The following is a 22,824-nucleotide window of genomic DNA, read 5'->3' on the forward strand; positions in this document are numbered from 1 at the left end:
AGGAATAGCATCAGAGACAATATTGACAGAGTCATCTACGGAGAACCCAAAAACGCGAAAGGCATCGAAACCAAAAAGATTTTCTGCGTTGCTTAAACTGTCCCAAGAGAGAAATCTTCTGTTTATTGTACGTCCGTAATTGACGAGTGACAGGTGACAGGAGTGGAGAACCCAACTGAAGATACGTCTGAGAATTAATTATAGTGGCAGCAGAACCGGTATCCACTTGCATGCGAACATCTCGACCAAGGATTTGGACAGTGAGGAATAACTTCCCTGAAAGGGAAGAAGTGCAATTGACAGACAACACAGAATCAGAGTCATGTTCATGAACATCATGTATGCGGTAGGATTTTCAAACGGAAGACACATGACCTTTCTTTTTGCAATTGTGACACACAGCCCAACGTTGGGGACAATCCTTGTGTGAATGTTTCGTAAAACACCACAGAAATGAAGGAAGTTGCCGGGGGTTTTGCTGCAGTTTCTTAGCGGGTTGTTTACGGCTAGGCCGAGGCTGCGCGTGGGAGCACACTGCGGCCACGTCGGCCGGCGGGGACACACCGCACGCGTCGTCAACAGCGCACAGAGGTTGTATTTCCCCGACATCACCCCACGCCTTTATTTGCGCCCCAGCGGTGCGAGAAATTTCAAAAGACTGCGCAATGGAGAGAACTTCATCTAGAGTCAGATTCGCCAACTGAAGGGCATGTTGCCGAACTTCTTTGTCGGGCGCCGACCGGATAATAGCATCCCGTACCATGGAATCGGCATAGGATTCTTTGTGAACGTCAGTAACAAATTGACACTTGACTGAGGCCGTGAAGTTCAGCAGCCCAAGCACGATTGGATTGATGTGGCTGTTTTTGACAGCGATAAAAGGCAACACGAGAGGCTACCACATGCGTTTGCTTTTGAAAATAGACACACAGAAGTGAGCACATTTCAGCAAAGGACAAAGACGCAGGATCCTTCAAAGGAGCCAATTGCGACAACAACCGATACATTTGAGGTGAAATCCAGGAAAGGAGCAGAGACTTACATGGTTGTTTGTCCGTGACATGAAATGCCAAGAAGTGCTGTCGAAGACGTTTTTCATAATCAGACCAATCTTCCGCCGTCTCGTCGTAAGGAGGAAAAGGAGGTATAGCCAACGACGAGAAATGCCCCACATTTGACGCCGCGACGAAATCGCAAATCGCCGCTGTTAGAAGCGTTTGCTGTTCAAGGAGATTTTGCAATAGTTGCTCAACAGTAACCATGGAACCCTGTGGGTCAACGGTGAAAAGGAAAAATCCACTACCTCGTCGCCAATTGTTATAACGTCAAGTTTAACACATATATTTCAGAACGACACAACACATATAAGTCACAGAGTAAGTTGACAAGCAAGACATGTGTACACGTTAGCATTCGAATGAGCACTGAGTCCCAGTCTAGCGGCCGCTGCTCGGCTGGCCGCTTAGGTGGCGCAGCTGCTGCATGGCTGGCAGACAGCGCCGCACGTAGAGGACGCGCGTAATTGCGCGGCGGCGCTTTGAATGATCGGCGAGTCACAACAAAAAGGTAATTAAGGTGGAGAAGTTCACCACTTCACTCAGAATGGGGGTAAGAACACAATATGGTACACTATCTGCTGCAAATTATTTTCATATTTCTTAGACGAAGAACAGGGAGAAAATCTTTTAGTAAGTTTCCGTTCCAGTTGGTCTTTGTTACAGATATGATGGGTTACAGGATTCTGCCAAAATTTCAAAATAATTGGAGATTTATTTTTGTCTGAATTGTTAACCTTTTCTCATTGAAAGAAGCCTCATCAATTAGACCATGCCAGTTGATACTGCCACGACTGCCACTGTGTGCTGCATCATTAGATAACGAGTGCACATTTTCTGGGCTCAGTGAAACCGCCTTGTGCTGGGGCCCATGCACAGATAACCTACTTTCTTTGTGTGTGCATTCTAAAAAGCTGTGGAGAGATTGCAGCAGAGGAGCTGTATGACATGGTTGCCTTCACAAGTGGCACGTCCTCAGAAAGGGTAGGGTAAGACTGGGTAAGGTAAGACTGTGACAAGAGTGGGATATGGTCTGGTTTGGTGGACTGGGCAGCTATCCACCAGCTACCCATGAGGGTGAATGACCAGCACTGACCTGTAGCCAAGAGCAAAGTGGACCACCCTGTGGCACAACACAGCTGAGCATAATGTGCTTGATTTCAATGGCTGCTTCCCAACCCTGGCTATCTGGATCCTTCCATCTGACACCAGCCTTTCTGAACAACACAGATGGGAGCTATCTTCAACACATTCTCTTTTCCGAAATTATGCTGGCCTCAACCTGTGGTAACCTACTGTCCATTCACCCTCCACTGAACAGTTCCATTCCCTCTGTTCTATCACCTCCTACTGAACACTCCCAATTCATGTCCCCTTACCCTCATTGTGTGCCATTTTCTGTCAATGCAACCACCAATCATTTCCCTTTCTCCACTCCTCTCCTTTTCTGCTCCCCGTTCCTGCCCCCTCCACCCCCCCCCACCCCCCCGCCCCCGCCTTTATCTCCCCCGAGCCCCCTGACATGGCAACTGACAACTTTGTCCCCTCACCTACACCCTACTATCCACATCCAACTCTGGACTGATGCTTTTGTTCAGTGCGGAAGTTGCGATCAGGCGAGAGTGGCCAGAGATAGCATTCATGTGTGTGTGAAGTGTGCCTGCTTGTGTGTTCTATGTCCTTGTGTGAAGAAGGCTTTGGCTGAAAGCTGAATGTGTAAGAGTGTTTTCATTGTAACTGTATGCAACTTAGTGTTTGAGATTCACAGTGAGTAGCAATCCATCCTTTCCATAATACTGTTGGTATTGCAACATTGTTTGATTTTGGCTTACAGTGCATGTCCATCCTGAAACCTGTGATGTTTTCCCTCATCACTATTCTCTACAGCATTACTCTACTCATTGTCTGTTCCTTCTCTTGTTTCCTGTGTTTTTTCATCACCTTTCAAACTGCACATGCTCTAACATCCGAGTCACACAGCATCAGTGGTCACATCCACACGGAACACATGGCTATGTGACAGTCCGGATTGTTGATGTAGCTTCTCATACCCCAAATTCTTCCTGCCGATAATTATAACTGTTCCTATTGATCAGATTTCCACCCTTATCCTCACAGATCATTACCTAATCATCCTAGCTGGAGACAAATGTCCACCACTGTCATTATGAATCACAGGCCTTTGCCAAGAGCCTGATTCTTCCACTGATAAACTTTGCCAGACTGATCCCATCCAAGAAGTCCATCATACCGTCCAATCCCTGCTTAAAGCCTTGGACCCTTCTCAGAACCTCTCCCCCAAACCCTTTCCCTCCTCAGTCTTATAACATACCACATAAGCACCTTCTACATTCTCCCCAAAATCCAACAATCCTGCATGCCTGACTGTAGCTTGTTAATGTTCCCACACTGTAAAATTTCGGCCCTCATTGACCAACACCTCATACCATTTGTCCAGTTCTACCCACCCGCATAAAAAATACCAACCACTTTCTTCACTGACTCTCCACCATCCCTATCCCTTTACCTGCTGCATACCTACTCATTGCTATTGACACCACTTCCCTATACAACACCATCTCTCATGCCCACGGTATTGCTGCTACTGAACACCACCTGTCCCAACATCCTTCAGACTCCAAACCCACTACTTCATTCCTCATATAACTTACTAACTGTATCCTAACACACAACTACATCAATTTTGAATGGAAGGTATACAAATAAACCCATAGCACTGCCATGGGCACCTACATGGCACCATCGTATGCCAACCTGTTTGTGGGCCATCTAGAAGTAACCCCCCTGGCCTCCCAAAATGCCAAACCCTGGTGTGGTTCAAGTTCACTGATGAAGTCTCTATGACCTGGTCTCAAGACCAAGACACCCTACCCTCATTCTTTCACAGCTTCAAACTCTCTCATTCACTTCACATTGTCCTCCTCAACTCAGCAAGCTATCTTCCTAGATGTTGAACTCCTCTTCTCTGATGAGTCCATCCACATCTCTGTCCAAATTAAACCCAACAGCACCTGCTTTTTGATAACTGCCATCCCTTCCACACTGAAGATTCCCTCCCACACAGCCTGGCCACCCAGGGATAGCTTTCTGTAATGGCAAAAACTCCCTGGCTCAGTATGCTGAAAGTCTCTTAAATGTCTTCACATACAGGCACTACCCCCAGATCTAGTCCACAAACAGATTTCCTGTGTCATACGCCCCCACTCTCCCAATCCTACCACCACTACCAAGAACTAGCTACAAAGGAGTAGCCCCTTTGTTATCCAATACACCCCATACTGAAACTACTGAACCACATCCTTCATTGGGGCCTTAATTACCCATCATCATGCCCTGAAATGAAGGACCTCCTACCCAAGATCCTTCTCATCCCTCTTACAGTGGTGTTCTGTGGCCCATCCAACTTCCACAACATACTAGTCCACACCTATGTCACTCCCAGTCTTAACCCTTTGCCACTGGGATTGTGCCCCTGTGGAAGACCCAGGTGCACAACTTGCCCAAACCACCCACCCAGAACTTCCTATTCCAGTTCTGCCACAGGGTTATACTACTCCACCAGAGGCCAGGCCACCTGTGAAAGCAGCCATGTCATACTCCATCTCTGCTGCAATCATTGCATAGATTTTTATATTGGTATAAGTGCCAACCAGTTGTCCACCAGGTGAATGGCCACTGCCACTCTGTGGCCAGGAGCAAAGCAGACCACCCTGTGGCACAACATGCAGTTAAACATTACATGCTTGATTTCAATGGCTGCTTCATAACCTGTGCCATCTGGATCCTCCCCTCCATCACCAGCTTTTCTGAACTGTGAAGATAGAAGTTATCTTTACAACACATTCTCTGCTCCCAGAATTATTCCAGCTTGAAACTGTCATAACCCACTGTCCACACACCGTCACCCAACAGTTTCTGCCCCCTTTTCTACCATCTCCTCCCAGTTAATGTCACTTCACCTTCATTGTGTGCCATTCTCTGCCAATGCACCCACCCATCACTTCCCTTCTCCGCTCTTCATCCTCATTGTGTGCCGCTCTTTGCCAATGCACCCACTGATCACTTCCCCTTCTCTTCTGTTTTTCTACTTTCTGTTTGCCCCATCCCTCCTTTTCCCACAGTCTCCCAACTCTGCACCTGCTCCCATCTGGTCCATACACACTCCACCAGACAGCACTCCTCTCCCCACACTCATGCCCACACAAACCCTATTATTCCTGCACTACTCTAGATTTCTGCTTTCATTGAATGCGGCATTTGCAGTCTCGCCAGAGCTGCTGGAAGCAGCAGTTATGTGTGTGAGGTGTATCTGCTAGTGTGAATGTGTGAGTGTTTTCCCTTTTTATTCTGAAGAAGTATTTGGCCAAAAGCTCAGCGTGTAACACACTTCTTGTTGTGCCTGTCTGCAACTCGATGTGTCACATTTATAGTGAGTAGCACTCTAGTCATTTCACAATATTGTTAAAATTTCTGTTACTTGCAATAAAATTTCTCTCTGTGGATGTTAGGTTTAAAAGTTTACTTGTTTTGTGAGAAAAACTGTACCCAATAGCAAACAGCAGTAACAGTACTGCAATAAGCACAGAAAAGTACTTCAGGACCAATAAAATTACAAAAATATAAAAATTCATATTGCATAGCATAAATGGGAACAGGTCTGTGGGACAGTATTATCTGTTGTCCTCATGAAACTTTTCCTGGATGTCAGTCATGAAGGAAGACAGTGGTGATAATATAATGGCTGTTTGTGGGAGGTAGATTACCTGATGCCTTCCTCTGCATGCAGCTGTCTCATGCCTGATGTCTGGAGAGGCAATTCCAGCTAAGTGGTGGAGTTCATCTGGTGGTTTAAGTTTCAGACATCCAAAAATTAGTCTACATGACTCATTAAAAGCAATAGCCATTAGTTAAGCAGGGGCAGAATTATAGATGACTAGTGTATTCACCTGCAGTGTAACACAACGATAACACTGCAGTTTTAACTGTTTTTGTGCAGCCCAGGATGTTCTCATAATTTTGTGGAATATGTTGTTTCTTGCAGATACTTTTTGATTTACATTTAGGCAGTGATGCTTCGAAGTCCTTGTATGGTCAAGAGTAATTTCAAGATATTTGAGCTGGAAACTGTGTTCCAGCTGCACTTCTCTCTAGGGCATTTGAATTTTCCTGAGATCCCATCTGTTCGTCATATGTAATGCATACACTTGTATTTTGCTGAGATTTGTTTTTAACTGGTTCTTACAGCAGCATTTATCTAATTTCTCCAGAGCAGCACTAAGATTTAGTTTCGTGTGTTCAAAGGTCTCACTCTGGAAACAGAGAGTGAGATCATTGGCATAAATGACACTTTATGTTATTAGTCAGGGGTTGATAATTGGTACAAGCATTAAGTAACAGAAGTGCCAAAATGCTGCTCTATTTCAACCCCTTCTATTGGTATTCTACTGTTATTGTGTCATCCTTTACCAGAAGAGCTAGGTGACTCTTTTCAACAAGTGTGAGATTTTGTAAGCTTGTGTCATGTTAGGATTCATGGTGTGGCGTAGGGTCAAACATTTTGTATGTATGTCTGCTTCATTTCTCCATGATGTTAGGCCCTCTTCTTTCACTTGCTGATAACTGTCATCAAATGTTTTCTTCAGTTCAGCCTAAAATTTGCCCCAATTATAGAACTACTCTTCATTGTTCTCGATCCACTGCTGGGCTGTGCCATCCAAGCAAAAGTACGCACTTGCCAAACATATAATGTAATCGCACCTGTGGCATCTCTGTCAAATCCTTTCAGTCATTTTGCTGGGTCCTGACCAGCGTATCCAGAAAACACTGATGGAAGCCTAATGTGCAGCTGACTTTGTGTTGTTTTGCAGTCCATCTGTCTCTTGACTCTACTGATTTTAGGAATGATGTACTGCCTGTATACTGGTTTCTGTCCATGTAGGTGATAGCTCTTACATTACTTACATGGAGCCACAGTGATGTAGCTGTTTGAAGTACGTAGTGCCTCCATCAACTATGTAATGTCAAAACCACAATCAAGTTTAAATCTGAACACAGGATTGTCAATAAAGTACAGCACTTAGAACCGAAAACTCACTAATTACTTACATCAGTGTAAAGCCACACCAGAACTGGCCTCCGGGGTGGAGAGTGCAGTTATTTATACAAACATCAAATATTCCAAAATGATTGTATTCAAACAGTGGGAAATCCAGGGTGGAACAATGATAATAGATTGTTACTCACTATATAGAAGAGATACTCAGCTGCATACAGGCACAACAAGTAGACAGCAACAGAGTTGAGTTTTCGGCCACAAGCCCTTCTTCTAAACTAGAAAGCACACACACATTCATAAAAGCACAACTAACACAGGACTGTGTACAGACTACTTTGCCTGATGGAAGAAAGAATCTGTAGATGGTGAGGGTAAGGAGAGACTGGGGCAGGGAGGAGAGGGATAGCAGGGTAGGCATAGTGCTGCTTATGGGAGCATGCGGGGATGTGGTGTAGACAGGGTAGGGCTGCTAGGTGCTGTGGGAGGGGAGGGGGAGGGAGCAGAAAAGGAAAGAAGTAGAGGAGGGGAAAATACTAGTATGGGTGTATGTGTGGAATAGAAGGCTGTGTGGTGCTGGAGTGGGAATAGGGATGGGAATAGCTGGGTAAAGGACAGGGACTAGTTAAGTCTGAGGCAGTGGAGTGGGGGCAGGTGGGGAGGGGGCAGCAGGGCATTATGGGAACATAGGATATATTGCAGGGAGAGCACCCATTTGCACAATTCAGAAAAACTGGTGTTGCTAGGAAGGATCCAGTCACAGATGGAAGCAGCAAGGATTATTCCACAAATTTCTCAACATTGAAACTGACCTTAGCTCTGCAGAAAGAACCACAATGATCCTTACATTATAATCCCACCTGCCAACAAAGGCTCAACCACTGTAGTTTTGAATTTTAGAGGTTACCTGATGGTGGGACTCCACCAGCTGTCAGATTTGTCCACCCTGCCACAGAGACTTCCTTCCAGAAATTGAACAGGATCTCCAGTCTCTCTTCAAATCCTTAGGCCCATCCCATAACTTCTCCCCTACGCCTGTCTCCCTGTCTCTCTCCTCACCCCTACCATCCTCACACTACTACCTTTTATATGCTTCCTAAAGTCCATAAACCCAACTACCCAGGATGCCCTATTGTAGCCAGTTATTATGACCCTGCTCAGAGAATTCTGCTCTCGTGACCAACCTATAATCTGCCCTACTACCTAAAAAACACCAACCTTTTCCTCTACTGACTCTCCACAGTTACTGTTCCTTGACCACATGATACCCTGCTCATAACCACTGATGCCACCACTCTCTACACTAACATCTCTAGTCCCCATAGCCTTGCCACTATTGAACTGTACCTTTCCCAATGCCCAAACGACTGTACATCTAGAACTTCTTTCCTGATCATCATGACCAACTATTTTGACCCACAATTGTGCAGCAATGGGCAGCTACATGGTACCATCCTGTGCCAACCTATTCATGGCCATCTAGAGGAACCATTCCTAACCACCAAGAATCACAAACCTCTTACCTGGTTCAGATTCAATGATGACACCTTTGTAATCTGGACTAATGATGAAATTCTATCCATATTTCACCAGAACTTCAGCACCTTCTCCCCCATTTGTTTCACCTGATCCTCCTAAACCAAACAAGCCACCTTCCTTTGTGTTGACCTGCACCTCAAGATTGCTACATTCGTACCTCCACCCATATCAAATGTACCAACCACTAGCAACACCTCTGCTTCGACAGCTGCCACCCACACTCCATTCCAAGAAGTCCCTTCCACACAGCTTAGCCGCCACAGCCATCACATCTGTGGTGATGAGCAATCACTCTCCAAATATACCAAAGGTCTCACTGAGGTCCTCGCAGATCAAAATTACCCTCCCACCCTTGTACAGAAACAGATCTCCTGTGCCTTGTTTCTCCAGGCACCTCTCACATTCTCACCATTTGGACACAAATGAGTACTCCTCTCGTGACTCAGCACCACTTAGGATTGGAGCTACTGTACCTCATTCTCTGCCAGGGTTTCAATTATCTCTCTTTGAGCCATGAAATGAGGAATATCCTACATACTACCCTTCTCACACCTCCCACACCAGTTTTCTGCCACCCACTGAACCTATGCAGTATCCTTGTCCATCCCTCCCCACCCCTGGTCCCAGCCCATTGCCTCATGGTTCAAATGGCTCTAAGCACTATCGGACTTAACATCTGAGGTCATCAGTTCCCTAGACTTAGAAGTACTTAAACCTAACTAACCTAAGGACATCACTCACATGCATGCCTGAGGCAGGATTCGAACCTGCGACCGTAGCAGCAGTGCGGTTCTGGACTGAAGTGCCTAGAACTGCTCGGCCACAGCGGCTGGCATTACCTCATGTGTCATATCCCTGTAATAGACCCAAATACAAGACATGTCTCATACATCCTCGCACCACCAACTATTCCAATCCCATCACATCCAGGGTTACATGTGAAAGCAGTCATTTGATATACAAACAAAGCTGGAAGCACTATGCTGCTTTCTATGTGGGCACGACAATCAACAAGATGACTGTCCACATGAATGGCTATTGACAATCTGCTGCCAAGAGACAGCTTGATCACCCAGTTTCTGAACATGGTGGCCAACACAACGTGCTTTGCTTTATGACTGCTTCACAACCTGTGCCATACGGACAGTTTTTCAGGGTTGTGCAGGTGGGAACTCTCCAAGCAATATATCCTATGTTCCTGTGAATTTGCTGCCCTCCCCCCCCCCCCCCCTCGCTCTGTCCACAACCTTCACTAGACCCTGCCCTCCAGTAGCACTACACAGCCATCTGATCCACCAATGCACTCACTAGTCTCTTTCCCCTTCTCTCATATTCCACCCTCCCCCCCCCCCCCCCCCTCCTGCATCTAGCAGCCCTACCCCAATCCTATGTGCTCTCACAAGCAGCACTATACCTTTCCTCACCTATAACCTGCTATACCTACCCCTCCCCATCCAAGCCTCCTCCTTAGCCTCACCACCCACACACTGCTTCTCCTGTGAGGCACAATTACTGTATGTGATCTGGCCTCAGCAGCCAGAGACAGTGGTCATATGTGTGAGAGTTGTACTCATGTGGCCGAAAGCTCAAATGTGTAGCTGTCTTTTCATTATTCCCGTCTGCAACTCAGCATCTCCTCTGTTTGGTGAGCAGCAGTCTATCCTTTTCACAGGTTTGTAGTATTTATACAACCATCAAACATTCCACATATATAAACATAAGATATTTCAAAAACGTTCTTAAAATGATGCAGATACCGCAGCATGGCAGCCAGTGATGCTAACCACAGCACTAAACTGTTTGCACCAGAGCTTGTGATAATATAATACTGCACCTCTATCTGAACTCTAGACAGGGATACAATGTTTGTATGGAAATTATTTTTAACTTTGGTTTTGTAGCTGTTAATTCTACTACTACACTCTTGCTATTAACAAACAGTTGGGAATTCACTTTTGTTATTAATGAACAGCAGATTAAATGCATTGACACACAAGTGTAAGAATCCCTACACGCAAAAAGAGCCTGCTGCACAATATTTTTTTCATTCATTTGTTCATCCATCCATCCATCCATCCACCCATAAATCAATCAATCCATCATGTTCTGTAGATCATATCAAAAAAGAGAATCTCCAGGGATTTGGAATGAGTCAAGGTATATACTAACAAAAGACTAGAAAATCATAGAAACTTCAGTTGAATACTGTATTAAGAATAAACTAACACTCTTACACTGGTTTCGATCGGAGGCACATTTTATTGTTGAAAGAAAACTAAACTTGTAAGTTACACTAAGTAACTGCTGTTTTCTCTTGGTAGCTTAATGTTTACTTGACTAGCATGGTATTTTTCAAAGTAAATATGTACTTACATCTGTAAATACTGAGTCCTTTTTACAATACATTACAACTTGTCATGCAGCTCTACACAAAACTCTGCTACTTACCATGCAGCTAACATAAGTTTTCTGTACTTAGAACTAGGTATTCAAATAATTTGTAGAAACAGTGGCTAGTTTCTAAAGTTTCTCATTTTCTTTGGACTGCTAGGGAGTCTCAGTTTCTTGTTCTTTTTTCATTTTTTATTTTTTTATGTTAGATGAGAGTATATAATTGTGCTCTGAACACTAGTCAAGGAGGGTAAGTTTTCAGGCAAATTATTTTTGTATCTTGTATTGCGATTATGTACCTCACAGTATAACTGGAACTGACTCTTTTTCTCACTGACAAGAACCATTACAGAGTACATGCATGGGAAATTGAACGTAATAATTCCAAGACCCTTACTTATACTTCTGTAAGATGTGCGGTCATACACTTTGCACAAAATACTTACTACTCACATCTGCTTAGTAAACATTATCCCAAAAGAAACTTCCATAAGACAACAAAAGTGAAAATACCTAAAACAATCTGAGAATCTCAGCTTCAGTTCAACACAATGAGAGATGCTTCTAAGAGTAAAACATATTGTAGTGCTTCGAGAATTTCTGTGTAAATTCTAGAACCCCTCAGCCTTCCACCGTCTTGAACACTCAATATTTTAGTTGTGAGTGGGAGAAAGGAATACTATTTACTGTGCATCACCTGTCTGTGTGTGTGGGTTTGAAGTTTATCATGAGACGACTGTAGATGTGGCGATTGAATGGCTCCAACCAGTGTCTGCCGGTTGCGCCATGGAAGCCGTAGTGAAAGAACAAGGAGTGCTTATGTATTCTGTGCTGTTTTATAACTTTGACTATTGTAGTGGAAAAAAAAGAACAGTTAAAATATTGTTAATTGATGCTCATCTTGGACTTGGAGAGGATAAGACATGTATTCAGATTCAGGATGAGAATAGACTTGGTTTTTAAGCCAACTTTCTCTTATGTGTAAATGAACTTTGTTTCTAGCCTTTGGATATGCGAGGAGACTTACTTGACAGTCTTTGTTTATGTGGAGAACGAGATTTGTAAAAGATATGTCATTAAGGGAAGGGAAAGAAACTGCGTACGTCTGCTTATTTTTATTTAATTAGAAAGAGTCTTGAGAAATTCCTGCTCCTAGCAAATATATTTTGGAGAAGAAGAGAAAAGGAGAATGCAGCAGCAAACTAACCAGCACAGAAAGTCAGTTGACTATCTCAGGTAAGTCGTATCGTCAAAGAAGTGCGAGTTTACACACATACTTCACCACTTTAAGTTGTCCAAACTGTTAGAACTTGGTGACTGTGACAGGACAGAAGAGGAGAGGAATTTTGAGATGAAAACAAGATAAGAAGATATTATGTGTTGCCACAGCAACCGAGTATAAGACGAGAGGACCATTACGAGAAACTGGACTAAGCCTAATAATCAAATGGAGAAAATTAGTAAATGCAACAAAAGGGAAGACGTAAGAAAGTCATAATGTTAAAAGAAAAGATCTTGACGTGTTGGACTAAGAAGAGATATGCCGATAACAATTTGGCTAAGGAGACCCAGTGTGGGGGTAGACAGCTCTCACACCCATCACGATGATGCAGACGCGGAAAACAAAGTGATACACGCAAAATTGGTCCTTCTTCCATAAGGAAACATGAATATTCAGGACAGGTAATAAATGCACAGCATATTCACACTTGATGACACATCTGCCAGTGCCAAGTAACATAAGGAGCTCCAGGCTGTCATGGGGAAGCTCACATATTACATTAAGTTTATTGCAAATGCTGCACAAATTGATGCTTGGCTGACTGGCTGTGTCAGAAATTTATTCCCTTTGTGTGATCCCAAGAATGGCACGATGCATTTTATTTGTTGTGGATACATTGTTGAATCATCATCATCTGATTCATTTTGATTCAGCTAATCCCGCTGTGTTGGCTGCGGATGAATCTCCTTATGGGGTTAGAGTTATGCATCCCCATAGAATTGGTTCATCTATTTGGCCTACTGCTTTTGTGCAGTGCATTTATAGTTAACTTGAAAAAGAGGCACTTCCCATTATATATGGTATCCCACCACTATTTTTACAGTCTAAAGTTCTATTTGATTGCAGGTCATCAGCCTTTAGCAGCTTTGTTCAATCATTACATGCCTGTAGCAGCATGGACAGTGCAAAAATTGCTATGTTTGGCTCTATTATTAACTAACTATCAACATGAGTTGTTGTACAGGCCCACTTCACAACATCTGAAGGCTAACTTCTTGCCTCGGTTACTGGTCAATACCAACACAGTTTCTGAGGAATCATGTTATCAATTCAATACTCAGGATTTTGAAATTCTTCAAAATTTTCCTCTTGAGTTCTGGTGCATTGCTGGAGTAACTGCTTCTGACCCAGCTCTTCAGGTAGTTTTGCAACATGTGTGCCACAGGTAGTTTGAAAGAAATTCCCCATGAAGTGGCACATTACTACTTTTCACACCATCATGCACTATCTGCACAGTCAGGTGTTCTGTAGCATACAACATGGGTTGTGATTCCTCATTTCCTCCAATGGGAAGTTTTGTCTTTGTTGCACGAAGGTCACTGTGGCATAGTAACCTGCCTAACTGTCAGGACATGGACACCCAGATTCAGCAAATGATCACTCGTTTCAATGTTTGTGCAGAGCATCATCCAATCCTCTACAATGCCTTTCTGAGTGGTCATATCCGTCCAGACCTCAGCAATGGATACACATAGATTTTGTGGGTCTATTCTGGAAAACAACGATGCTTGTTGGTGGTTGATGCATACAGTATATTACCTTCCGAATTCCCCGTGACATCCACCACTACTACTAGTACTGTATCACCTTTGACTTCAAATTTTTGTCTCTTTGGTTTTCCTGAGGTCCTTGTCTTGGACAAAGGACAACAATTCACGTCAGCCATTTTTAACAGTCGTGTGCTTTCAATAGCATACACCAAGAAACTACTGCTCCTTTCCACCATCAGCCTAACAGTGATGCTGAATGGTTCATTTGAATGTTCAAAAGTCACATGGAGAAACTCTGTTCCCACTTTACACAGGATCAAGCCTTAAGGATTTTCATTTCTTCCTAATGCTCCTTGCCACATGATGGGAAGTCACCAGTAGAATTATTATGAGGTTGTTGTCACCGAACCCCATTGCATCTTCTGCAGCTGCCGCAGATACAATTTGTTCTGTCAGGTCCAACAAAGTTTCAGCCAGGATGCAGCATTCTTTAAATTTTTTGACAAGAAACAATGTTGAGAGCACAATGCCATCACAGTGCCCTTCTTACATTGTAGAAGGATCCTCTGGGCTACACCTGCATCACCAGAACCAGCTGCGGTGCTCTTATGACAGCAATCATGACACAGAGTCTTTGCCCAAAGATTCAGCATGCCACTGGGGTACACAACAGCAGTCATCTATGCCTCTACACCTGTCAAAGTCAGTGCCATCAAGAGTGGTACCGGAGACTGACCTTGGACTGCCACCGTCACCGCCATAGCTGACATCACTGCCCGTCCACCAGTTGCCAGAGTTGATATCCATGAATGTGCTACTCCTGGTATGCCAGAATGATGTCCCTGGAGTTCCACTTACAGACAGCCCTACAACAGTGTCTGCATCATGGTATTTGAGTGTACACTCTGTAACCAGTTCTTTGGCCAGTGTTCCCAGTCACTAGCAAGGTGGATACCAGGATGCAGACAAGGAGCTGTCATCAGCCAAAGTTATACTCTCTGTCTCATTATGATGTGTGCTAATAGAACATTTATTTAGAAGTTTATATCAAGTATAGACAATTGTACTCTGAAGTGAAGCTATCATTCTGCAATGAACAAAGTGCTAAATAGTACAAGTGTCAGTGACTGTATCACATACATGTCAACTGTGAGGACAGCAATTGCTTCCAAAGTTAAGCATTTACCAAGCTCAAGTTCTAGTAAATTACCAATAATTTGTGTGTGTGTTGTAGTATCTGTTGGACCTCCTCATAAAGTAATCTAGATTTGCTACAGTACATCATAACATGAATATTATTTTGTTAATAAATGTTGGTGTAGTACCAAATCAAATGATTTTTGGAAGTCAGTAGCATTGATGTATCATTACTTACGCTGTAATCTCAGGGCCTTCTAATCTGCTGGCATCTGGCTTCACTGAACCTTCAGAACCATGAAGCAGCTCATCAGAAGTATTACTTCCATCATCACAGAGTGGATCACATTCCAATCTGGTGCTTAGATTATGCTCCTCCATGGAAAATACACCATCACATTGACTCTGAAAGGTAGTCATTATAACAGAACTAAGGCTTTTAGACACTAGCAATTTTTCTTGCAGATCAAAGAGTAATTAAGATGACCACGGTAGGTTTGAAAACCAATTATTTTTTTATAATAAAATATTTTTTCTATTTTTTATATATTGTTATGTCCAAATAAGGAAACATGCTATCCACATTTCCATCCATATTCTACAAGTCACTGCAAAGGATTTTGGTAGGGAAAGCAAACGGTAGAATTCGTTTTATTGGGAGAATTTTAGGAAAGTGTGGTTCACTTGTAAAGGAGACTGAATATAGGATGCCAGTGTGATGTATTCACAAGTACTGCTTCATAGTTTTGGATTCGCATCATGTAGGCTTAAAGGAAGACACAGAAGCAATTCAGAGGTGGGCTGCTTGGACTGTTACCGGTACGCTAAATCAACACGCAAGTGTTAATGGAGACACTTTGAGAGCTCATATGGGAATCCTCAGAGGGAAGATGACATTCATTGCAAGGAAAAACTACTGAAAAAATTTTGAGAACCAGCATTTGAAGCTGACAGCAGAAGCCTAGATGAAGATAAGATATGAGAAATTAGGTCTCATAGAGAGGCATATAGACAGTAATTTTTCTCGCTCTCCTTGCAAGTGGAACAGGAAAGGAAATGATTAGCAGTGGTACAGGGTACCCTCTGTCACACACCCTATGGGGGCTTGCAGAGTACATATGTAGGTGCAGACATAAAAATGCACAGCAGAGCATGTTATACTGCGTACCAGGATTTCTTCCCATTTTGCTCCTATGAACCATGGACCTTGCCGCTGGTGGGGATGCTTGTATGCCTCAACGATACAGATACATTATGTGCAACCACAATGGAGGGGTATCTGTTGAGAGGCCAGACAAATGTGTGGTTATTGAAGAGGAGCAGCAGCTTTTTCAGCAGTTGAAGGGGCAACAGTCTGGATGATTGACTGATCTGGCCTTGAAACACTAAGCAGTATTGCATTGCTGTACTGCTACTGCAAACGGCTGAAAGCAAGGGCTAACTACAGCCATAATATTTCCCGAGGACATGCAGCTTCACTGTACGGTTAAATGATAATGGTGTCCTCTTGGGTAAAACAATCTGGAGGTAAAATAGTCCCCTATTTGGATCTCTGGGCAGGGACTAAGGAGGATGTCATTATCGGGAGAAAGAAAACTGGCGTTCTAGGGATCGGAGCATGGAATGTTAGATCCCTTAATCGGGCAGGTAGGTTACAAAATGTAAAAAGGCAAATGGATAGGTTAAAGTTAGATATAGTGGGAATTAGTGAAGTTCGGTGGCAGGAGGAATAACACTTCTGGTCAGGTGAATACAGGGTTACAAATACAAAATCAAATTGGGGTAATGCACGAGTTGGTTTAATAATGAATAAAAAAAATAAGAGTGCGGGTAAGCTATGATGAACAGCATAGTGAACGCATTTTTGTAGTCAAGACGCCCACCACAGTAGTACAAGTTCATATGCCAGCTATCTCTGCAGATGACAAAGAGATTGAAGTAATGTATGATGAGATAAAAGAAATTATTCTGATAGTGAAGGGAGATGAAAATTTAATAGTCATGGGGGAGTAGAATTCAACAGTAGGAAAAGGAAGAGAAGGAAAAGTAGTAGGTGAATATGGAATGGGGATAAGGAATGAAAGAGGAAGCCACCTGGTAGAATTTTGCACAGAGTATAACTTAATCATAGCTAGAACTTGGTTTAAGAATCATGAAAGGAAGTTTTATATGTCGAAGAGGCCTGGAGACACTGGAAAGTTTCAGATAGATTATATAATGATAAGACAGAGATTTAGGAACCAGGTTTTAAATTGTAAGACATTTACACGGGCAGATGTGGATTCTGACCACAATCTGTTGATTATGAACTGTAGAGTAAAACTGAATAAACTGCAAAAAGGGGGGAAATTAAGGAGATGGGACCTGGATAAACTGATAGAACCAGAGAAAACAGGGGAAAGAAATACAGTAGAAGAAGAATGGGTAAATTTGAGAGATGAAACAGTGAAGGCAGCCGAGGGTCAAGTAGGTAAAAAGACGAGAGCTAGTAGAAATCCTTGGGTAACAGAAGAGATATTGAATTTAATTGATGAGAGGAGAAAATATAAAAATGCAGTAAATGAAGCAGGCACCCTCTGGCTACACCGGGGGTGTATAAAATTCCTTGTAGTTGTGGACAGGCTTATATCGGTACTACAAAGAGAAGTGTGAACACCCGTCTTGCTGAACATAAGAGAAATTGCCACTTGGGTCACATGGTAAATCGGCCATAGCAGAAAATGTTTACCAGGAAGGTGATCACAAAATAAAATTCAACAAGACAAGTGTCATATCTAAAACCTCACATTATTATGCATGCATGTATAGAGAGGCTATAGAGATTGATAAACACAATAATAATTTTAACAGGAAAGACAAAGGTGTTAAACTGGATAAAATTTGGATGTCAGCATTGCACCATAAGCATGACGATCGATTACTTTCAATCGAGTATGTTGGCATTACCAGAGACAGTCTCATAGCAAATGCCACCTGATGGAAAGTAGTGTCCTCTGTATTGCCTATATAATCAGCACTTCATCAAGTTCTCTTTGCAGTTCATCACTTTACCTCGGAGAGTGTCTCCTGCAGTCAGACAGGCTTATGACGTCAGGGGAGAGTTTTATAAATTGACCACAGCCTATCAGCCCAGAAGTTTTAAATGAAGGAGTGGTTCTCAAACCTTTCTAGGTAGGCATTTGTGGGATAGCTGGCATCTATCTTTCCAGTGTCTGCCAGCTGAGGTTTTTTTTAGCAACTTGTGATCCTCTCCTACATGTCTAACAAATTTTTGGACATCAGTGCTGTCTTTTATGTATACATTCCCTCAGCAGTCCAATTCGGTATGACCCCTGCACACTCGAGCAATTATCTCACGGGTCGCACGACTGTTCTGTAAGTAATTTCCTTTGTAGACTGAACACATTTTCCCAGTATCCTCATCTGGACATGCTTCACCCACAAGTGTGTCTACTTGATCGTTACACCCAGCTTTTTGCATGAGTTGCCAGATACCAGTTGCAACTCAGTGATGTACTCATTGGATACCATGTTTCTGTGTTTTGCGACGTGGACAATTTTATGCTGATGCTATTTTAGAAGAGAAGGCTACATGCCAGCACCGGGTTTTCTGCCCTCCCTCCTCTCATAATCGTACACACAGACATGACAGCACACCGTATACATATCCATTACAGTCACCTGCACTCAATGGACACGCTTCCTTGGGGCATGACAGGAGTTACTGCTTTGTGTTGTTGACTCTCCATCTAAGGTAACATGCTGCTCCCACTGAACCAAAACATCTTCAATCCAGTAGAAATACCTTATACAATTGTACTTTCATTAATAAGCATTGTCCATGCAATTCCTTGATCTTTAGCATTTCAGATGTCAGATGAGAAAAGCAAAAGTTCTTAGTCTGACAGCAAATTTCCAATTCCCAATAAGTGTCTTGAATGCAGACATATCCTGTACTATGTTACCTGTAATGCCAGTTTGCCTCAAGATCTCTTTCAGTTTCGAGAAGGTAGTTGTTCTTCAGTTAAATTAAGATTACAGCTCTTTTGGATAGTCTGTCGTCATTCACACAGAGAATCTGACCATAAAATTTTAATCACCTTTTCCAGAAGGTGTCAGAAATTTTTCAGAACACAGATATAATTCCTGTGGTTTCCTCTTCATCCAAATCCCACCTGTGCAGAACAGACAAAACATTTTCTTTGGATTTTTTCCATGTCTTGAATTCATGATCTGCCTCCAATTATGATGCCTGATTATTATGTAGTAGTGCCTCTATTTCTATAACATCTATTTCTCATGATTCTGCATGCTCTCTCTCTCTCTCTGTTTGATTAATAATTTAATCCTGAAAGTAGGGCTATTTCCCATAGGCACCTGTATTTAGATACTTGAGATATTTTCCTGCACTGAGTTAATTTAGATGCTCCAGCTAGATACTAAATATTTCTTTCCATGTATGCAGTTGTAACACACTGTTGCAGAACATTCGTCAGTTGTGTATGAAAACCAAAAACTGCAAATGATTTTTATTTTCACATAGTCTGACAATAGTTATTACTTTAAACTCTTTCTACCATCTCCCAATTACTTTTTTGAATACAAGATTTAACAATGGGGAATTCAGTTCAATAGCACACTAACATTTATTAATGAAAGTACAATCATATGGGGTATTAAATAAAATTTAACTGGATTGAAGATTTCTTGGAAGGACAATGCAGTTTGTTTTCTTGGAAGGAATCACTGACACGTGCAGAAATAACTTCAGTTACACCCAAGGAAAGTAATTATGTACAAGACAAAATTAATGAAGTGTACTCAGACTTTTTACAGATGATGCAGTTTCCTGTAACAAAGTAAAAAGTTGCACAAATGTTCAAGCAGATCTTGATCAAGTTTCAAAGTGGTGCAAAGGTTCATAACTTGCTTTAAATGTTCATAAATGTAAAACTGTGAAGATACAAAATGGAATGATCATATAGAATCAGTTGTAGGTGAAGCAGGTGGTACGACTTCACTTCACTGGTAGGATACTGGGAAAATTCAAACAATCTACAAAGGACATTACTTACAAAACAACCATGTGATCAATCTATAACATTGTTCAAGTGTATGCACAAACAGTGGATACTGATTGTACACAGAGGATGTCAGTACAAATGATCACAGGTTTGTTTGACTTTCAGGAAACTTGACAGAAATGCAAAAAACCTGAAATGGCAAGCACATCAAGTCTCCTACAAAATTTTCAAGAACTGATATTAAATAAATCTGGGAATGTTAGAGGATGTACTGAAAAGTAATGCTTCCAAATTTTTATATGAAAACTCTTAAAGCTTTTAAAATAAAACACAAGAGGGCTCTGAATTGTAGCACATGACATGGCAGTGTGTAATGTAACTGAATTGTCATGTGAGAAACAGTGTGCTGTAATTGATTTTTAAATTCAAAGAGTTCACCCACACGTGAAACACCCTCTCCTTTAGCGTGTCAATGGCAGACCACACACAAGCACTGCAACATCTGCAACAATCTAATGCCTCATGTTCATTGTCATCTACCATCCTCCATAAAGTCCTGACTTGGCCTCATCTAATTTCATCCATTTCCAAAACTTAAAAAACACCTTTGAAGACTTCACACTGATAATGTTGTGTGGTGCAAGCAGAGGTGAGTATGTGGCTCCATCTTCGAAGTCAAACATTCTACAATCATGGCATCAAGAAACTGATCTCTCACCGGGAGAAATGTGTTCATCACTAGGGAGACTAAGTTGAGAAATAAATATGCAAAGAATGTTAATAACTTTTTTTAGAAAGCTTTAATGGTTTTAACATAAAAAGTTCAGAGGCATTACTTTTCATCACACCCTCATAATTTAGCCTCCTATGTATTACTTCTTCAGGGACTGTGGGGACAAGAGTAAACACACACACACACACACACACACACACACACACACACATATTTTTTTGATCATTTTTTCTGCACTCCATACAGAAGAAAATTTTCATTTTCTATTATTAATAAACACAGCACAAAATAGGAAACATGATAAATGATTTTCTATGTTCGTGTTGTGGTCTTCAGTCTGAAAAATGGTTTGATGCAATTCTTCATGTTACTCTGTCTTCTGCAAGCCTTTTCATCTCTGAATAACTACTGCAACCAAATTTCTTTTGAATCTGCTTACTGTATTCATCTCTAGGCCTCTCTCTACAATTTCTAACCCCACATTAGTTACTCTTTCATATCTCACAAAATATCCTATGAAATGATCCCATCTTTTAGTCAAGTTGCCCCAAATTTATTTTCTTTCATTCATTATCTCCTCATTAATTACATGATCTGTCCATCTAATCTTCCACATTCCTCTGTAGCACGATTCAAAAGCTCCTATTCTCTTCTTGTATGCACTGATTATCATTCATGTTTCTCTTCAGTACAAGGCTACACTCCAGGCAAATACATTCAGAAAAGATTTTCTAATACTTAAATCTATATTCAGTGTTAACAGTGTTTTCCCTTCTTCAGAAATGCTACTTGTCTAATGCCAAGTGTATTCCATTGTTGCCTCTCAAACAGCAACAATGCATTGTGGTAGTGTCACACTGTAACTGTAACGACTAATTGGTAGGGTGTCTTGACACATCACTGTGAGCAATGAAACTTCCATTAAGAATTTCAGAGGAGTCAACTGAGTGACTAGCTGTGCTGTCCCATGACATTGCAAAATTATAGGATATGACTCCAGGTAGTGAGTATAAGTTATAAAGACAATATTATGCTGTGTTTTTCAATAAAAGAGATCAAGTCTAAGAAAGAAAAAGCAGAGGCCACTTATCTCTCCTATTCTGGCAGGGGGAAAATCAGCAGATTCCTGTGGAAATGTATCTTCCAAGGTATTTAATTTTCATAAACAAAGACTAAAAAAAGACTGCTTTTTAGTGTTAAAACACAATGTAACGCTCTGAAAACTGAGTGTATATCACATTCTTTGCCAAGTGCAGTGTGTCTTGTTGGAGCAGACAATAGATGACTTCACATGATGTGCAAATAATGTCAGAAATCTATTAGAATACAGCAACAAAGTATCATGTCACAGAGTACTGCCTGGAGTATAATGACATACTCATGAAATACCAGTAACGTGCAAGGCCAAGTTTCTACAGCAGTGTGACTACAGGTCCTATAAAAATAAGGATTTCAGAAAACCCAGCAAACAGGAACAGATGTCATAATTTAAGCAAGGCTTTGGATCTGGCACTTAATTTATTGAGATGTCATCAATCTGCTTGTCTGCCTGAGCAAAAAAAAGTGAGACTGGAGTGTATCGTGCAATTGAACACTGAAAAACATATTTTACATTGCCTCATATGTGGCTAGGTACAGTGCAAAAGCATTTCCCACAGCAGACAACGACTACCATAGTTGCAGAAAGGACAATGCACTCTTATATAATTGTATTTGACATGAAACATATAAAAATAGATTCAGAGGCTATATACAAACTATGACTAATCAGACAAACAAATCTTTTCTCCAGTCATCAATCATACACAAGCTGAACCAGTGCAAGAATGTGTTAGAAAAGCCCATAGGTGCAAGTATGGTCATCAGTGATTGCTTTTCAAGTGCAGTCATGGGTAATATGCTCTTTGCTGTAATCTGCAACAATAAAAGAACTTTTACTGTTATGGACACCAAATATTAATACAATTGATACCACTGGATCCTTGAGTCAAAACAAATTAAAGTTCGCTCAAAAAAATGGATTAAAAGGAACTGACACTTGGAAGGTCCATATTTTCAGCACCTATCACAGAATGTAGTGAGACTTAATAACAATGTGAG

General features: G+C 41.8%; 1 protein-coding gene across 2 annotated transcripts in view; it reads right to left on the reverse strand.

Annotated features, from left to right (window-relative positions):
- LOC126260185 (uncharacterized) overlaps positions 1 to 22,824 on the reverse strand; it is a 424,295-nt gene that overhangs the window by 316,285 nt on the left and 85,186 nt on the right. For both annotated transcript variants that reach the window (XM_049957460.1, XM_049957459.1), the window contains exon 4: positions 15,206 to 15,372. In XM_049957460.1, coding sequence (XP_049813417.1) covers positions 15,206 to 15,372 — 167 coding nt within the window. The remainder of the gene's footprint in view (positions 1 to 15,205; positions 15,373 to 22,824) is intronic.

The sequence above is a fragment of the Schistocerca nitens genome, chromosome 5 (genome assembly GCF_023898315.1).
Source record: "Schistocerca nitens isolate TAMUIC-IGC-003100 chromosome 5, iqSchNite1.1, whole genome shotgun sequence".
Classification (NCBI taxonomy): Eukaryota; Metazoa; Arthropoda; class Insecta; order Orthoptera; family Acrididae; genus Schistocerca; species Schistocerca nitens.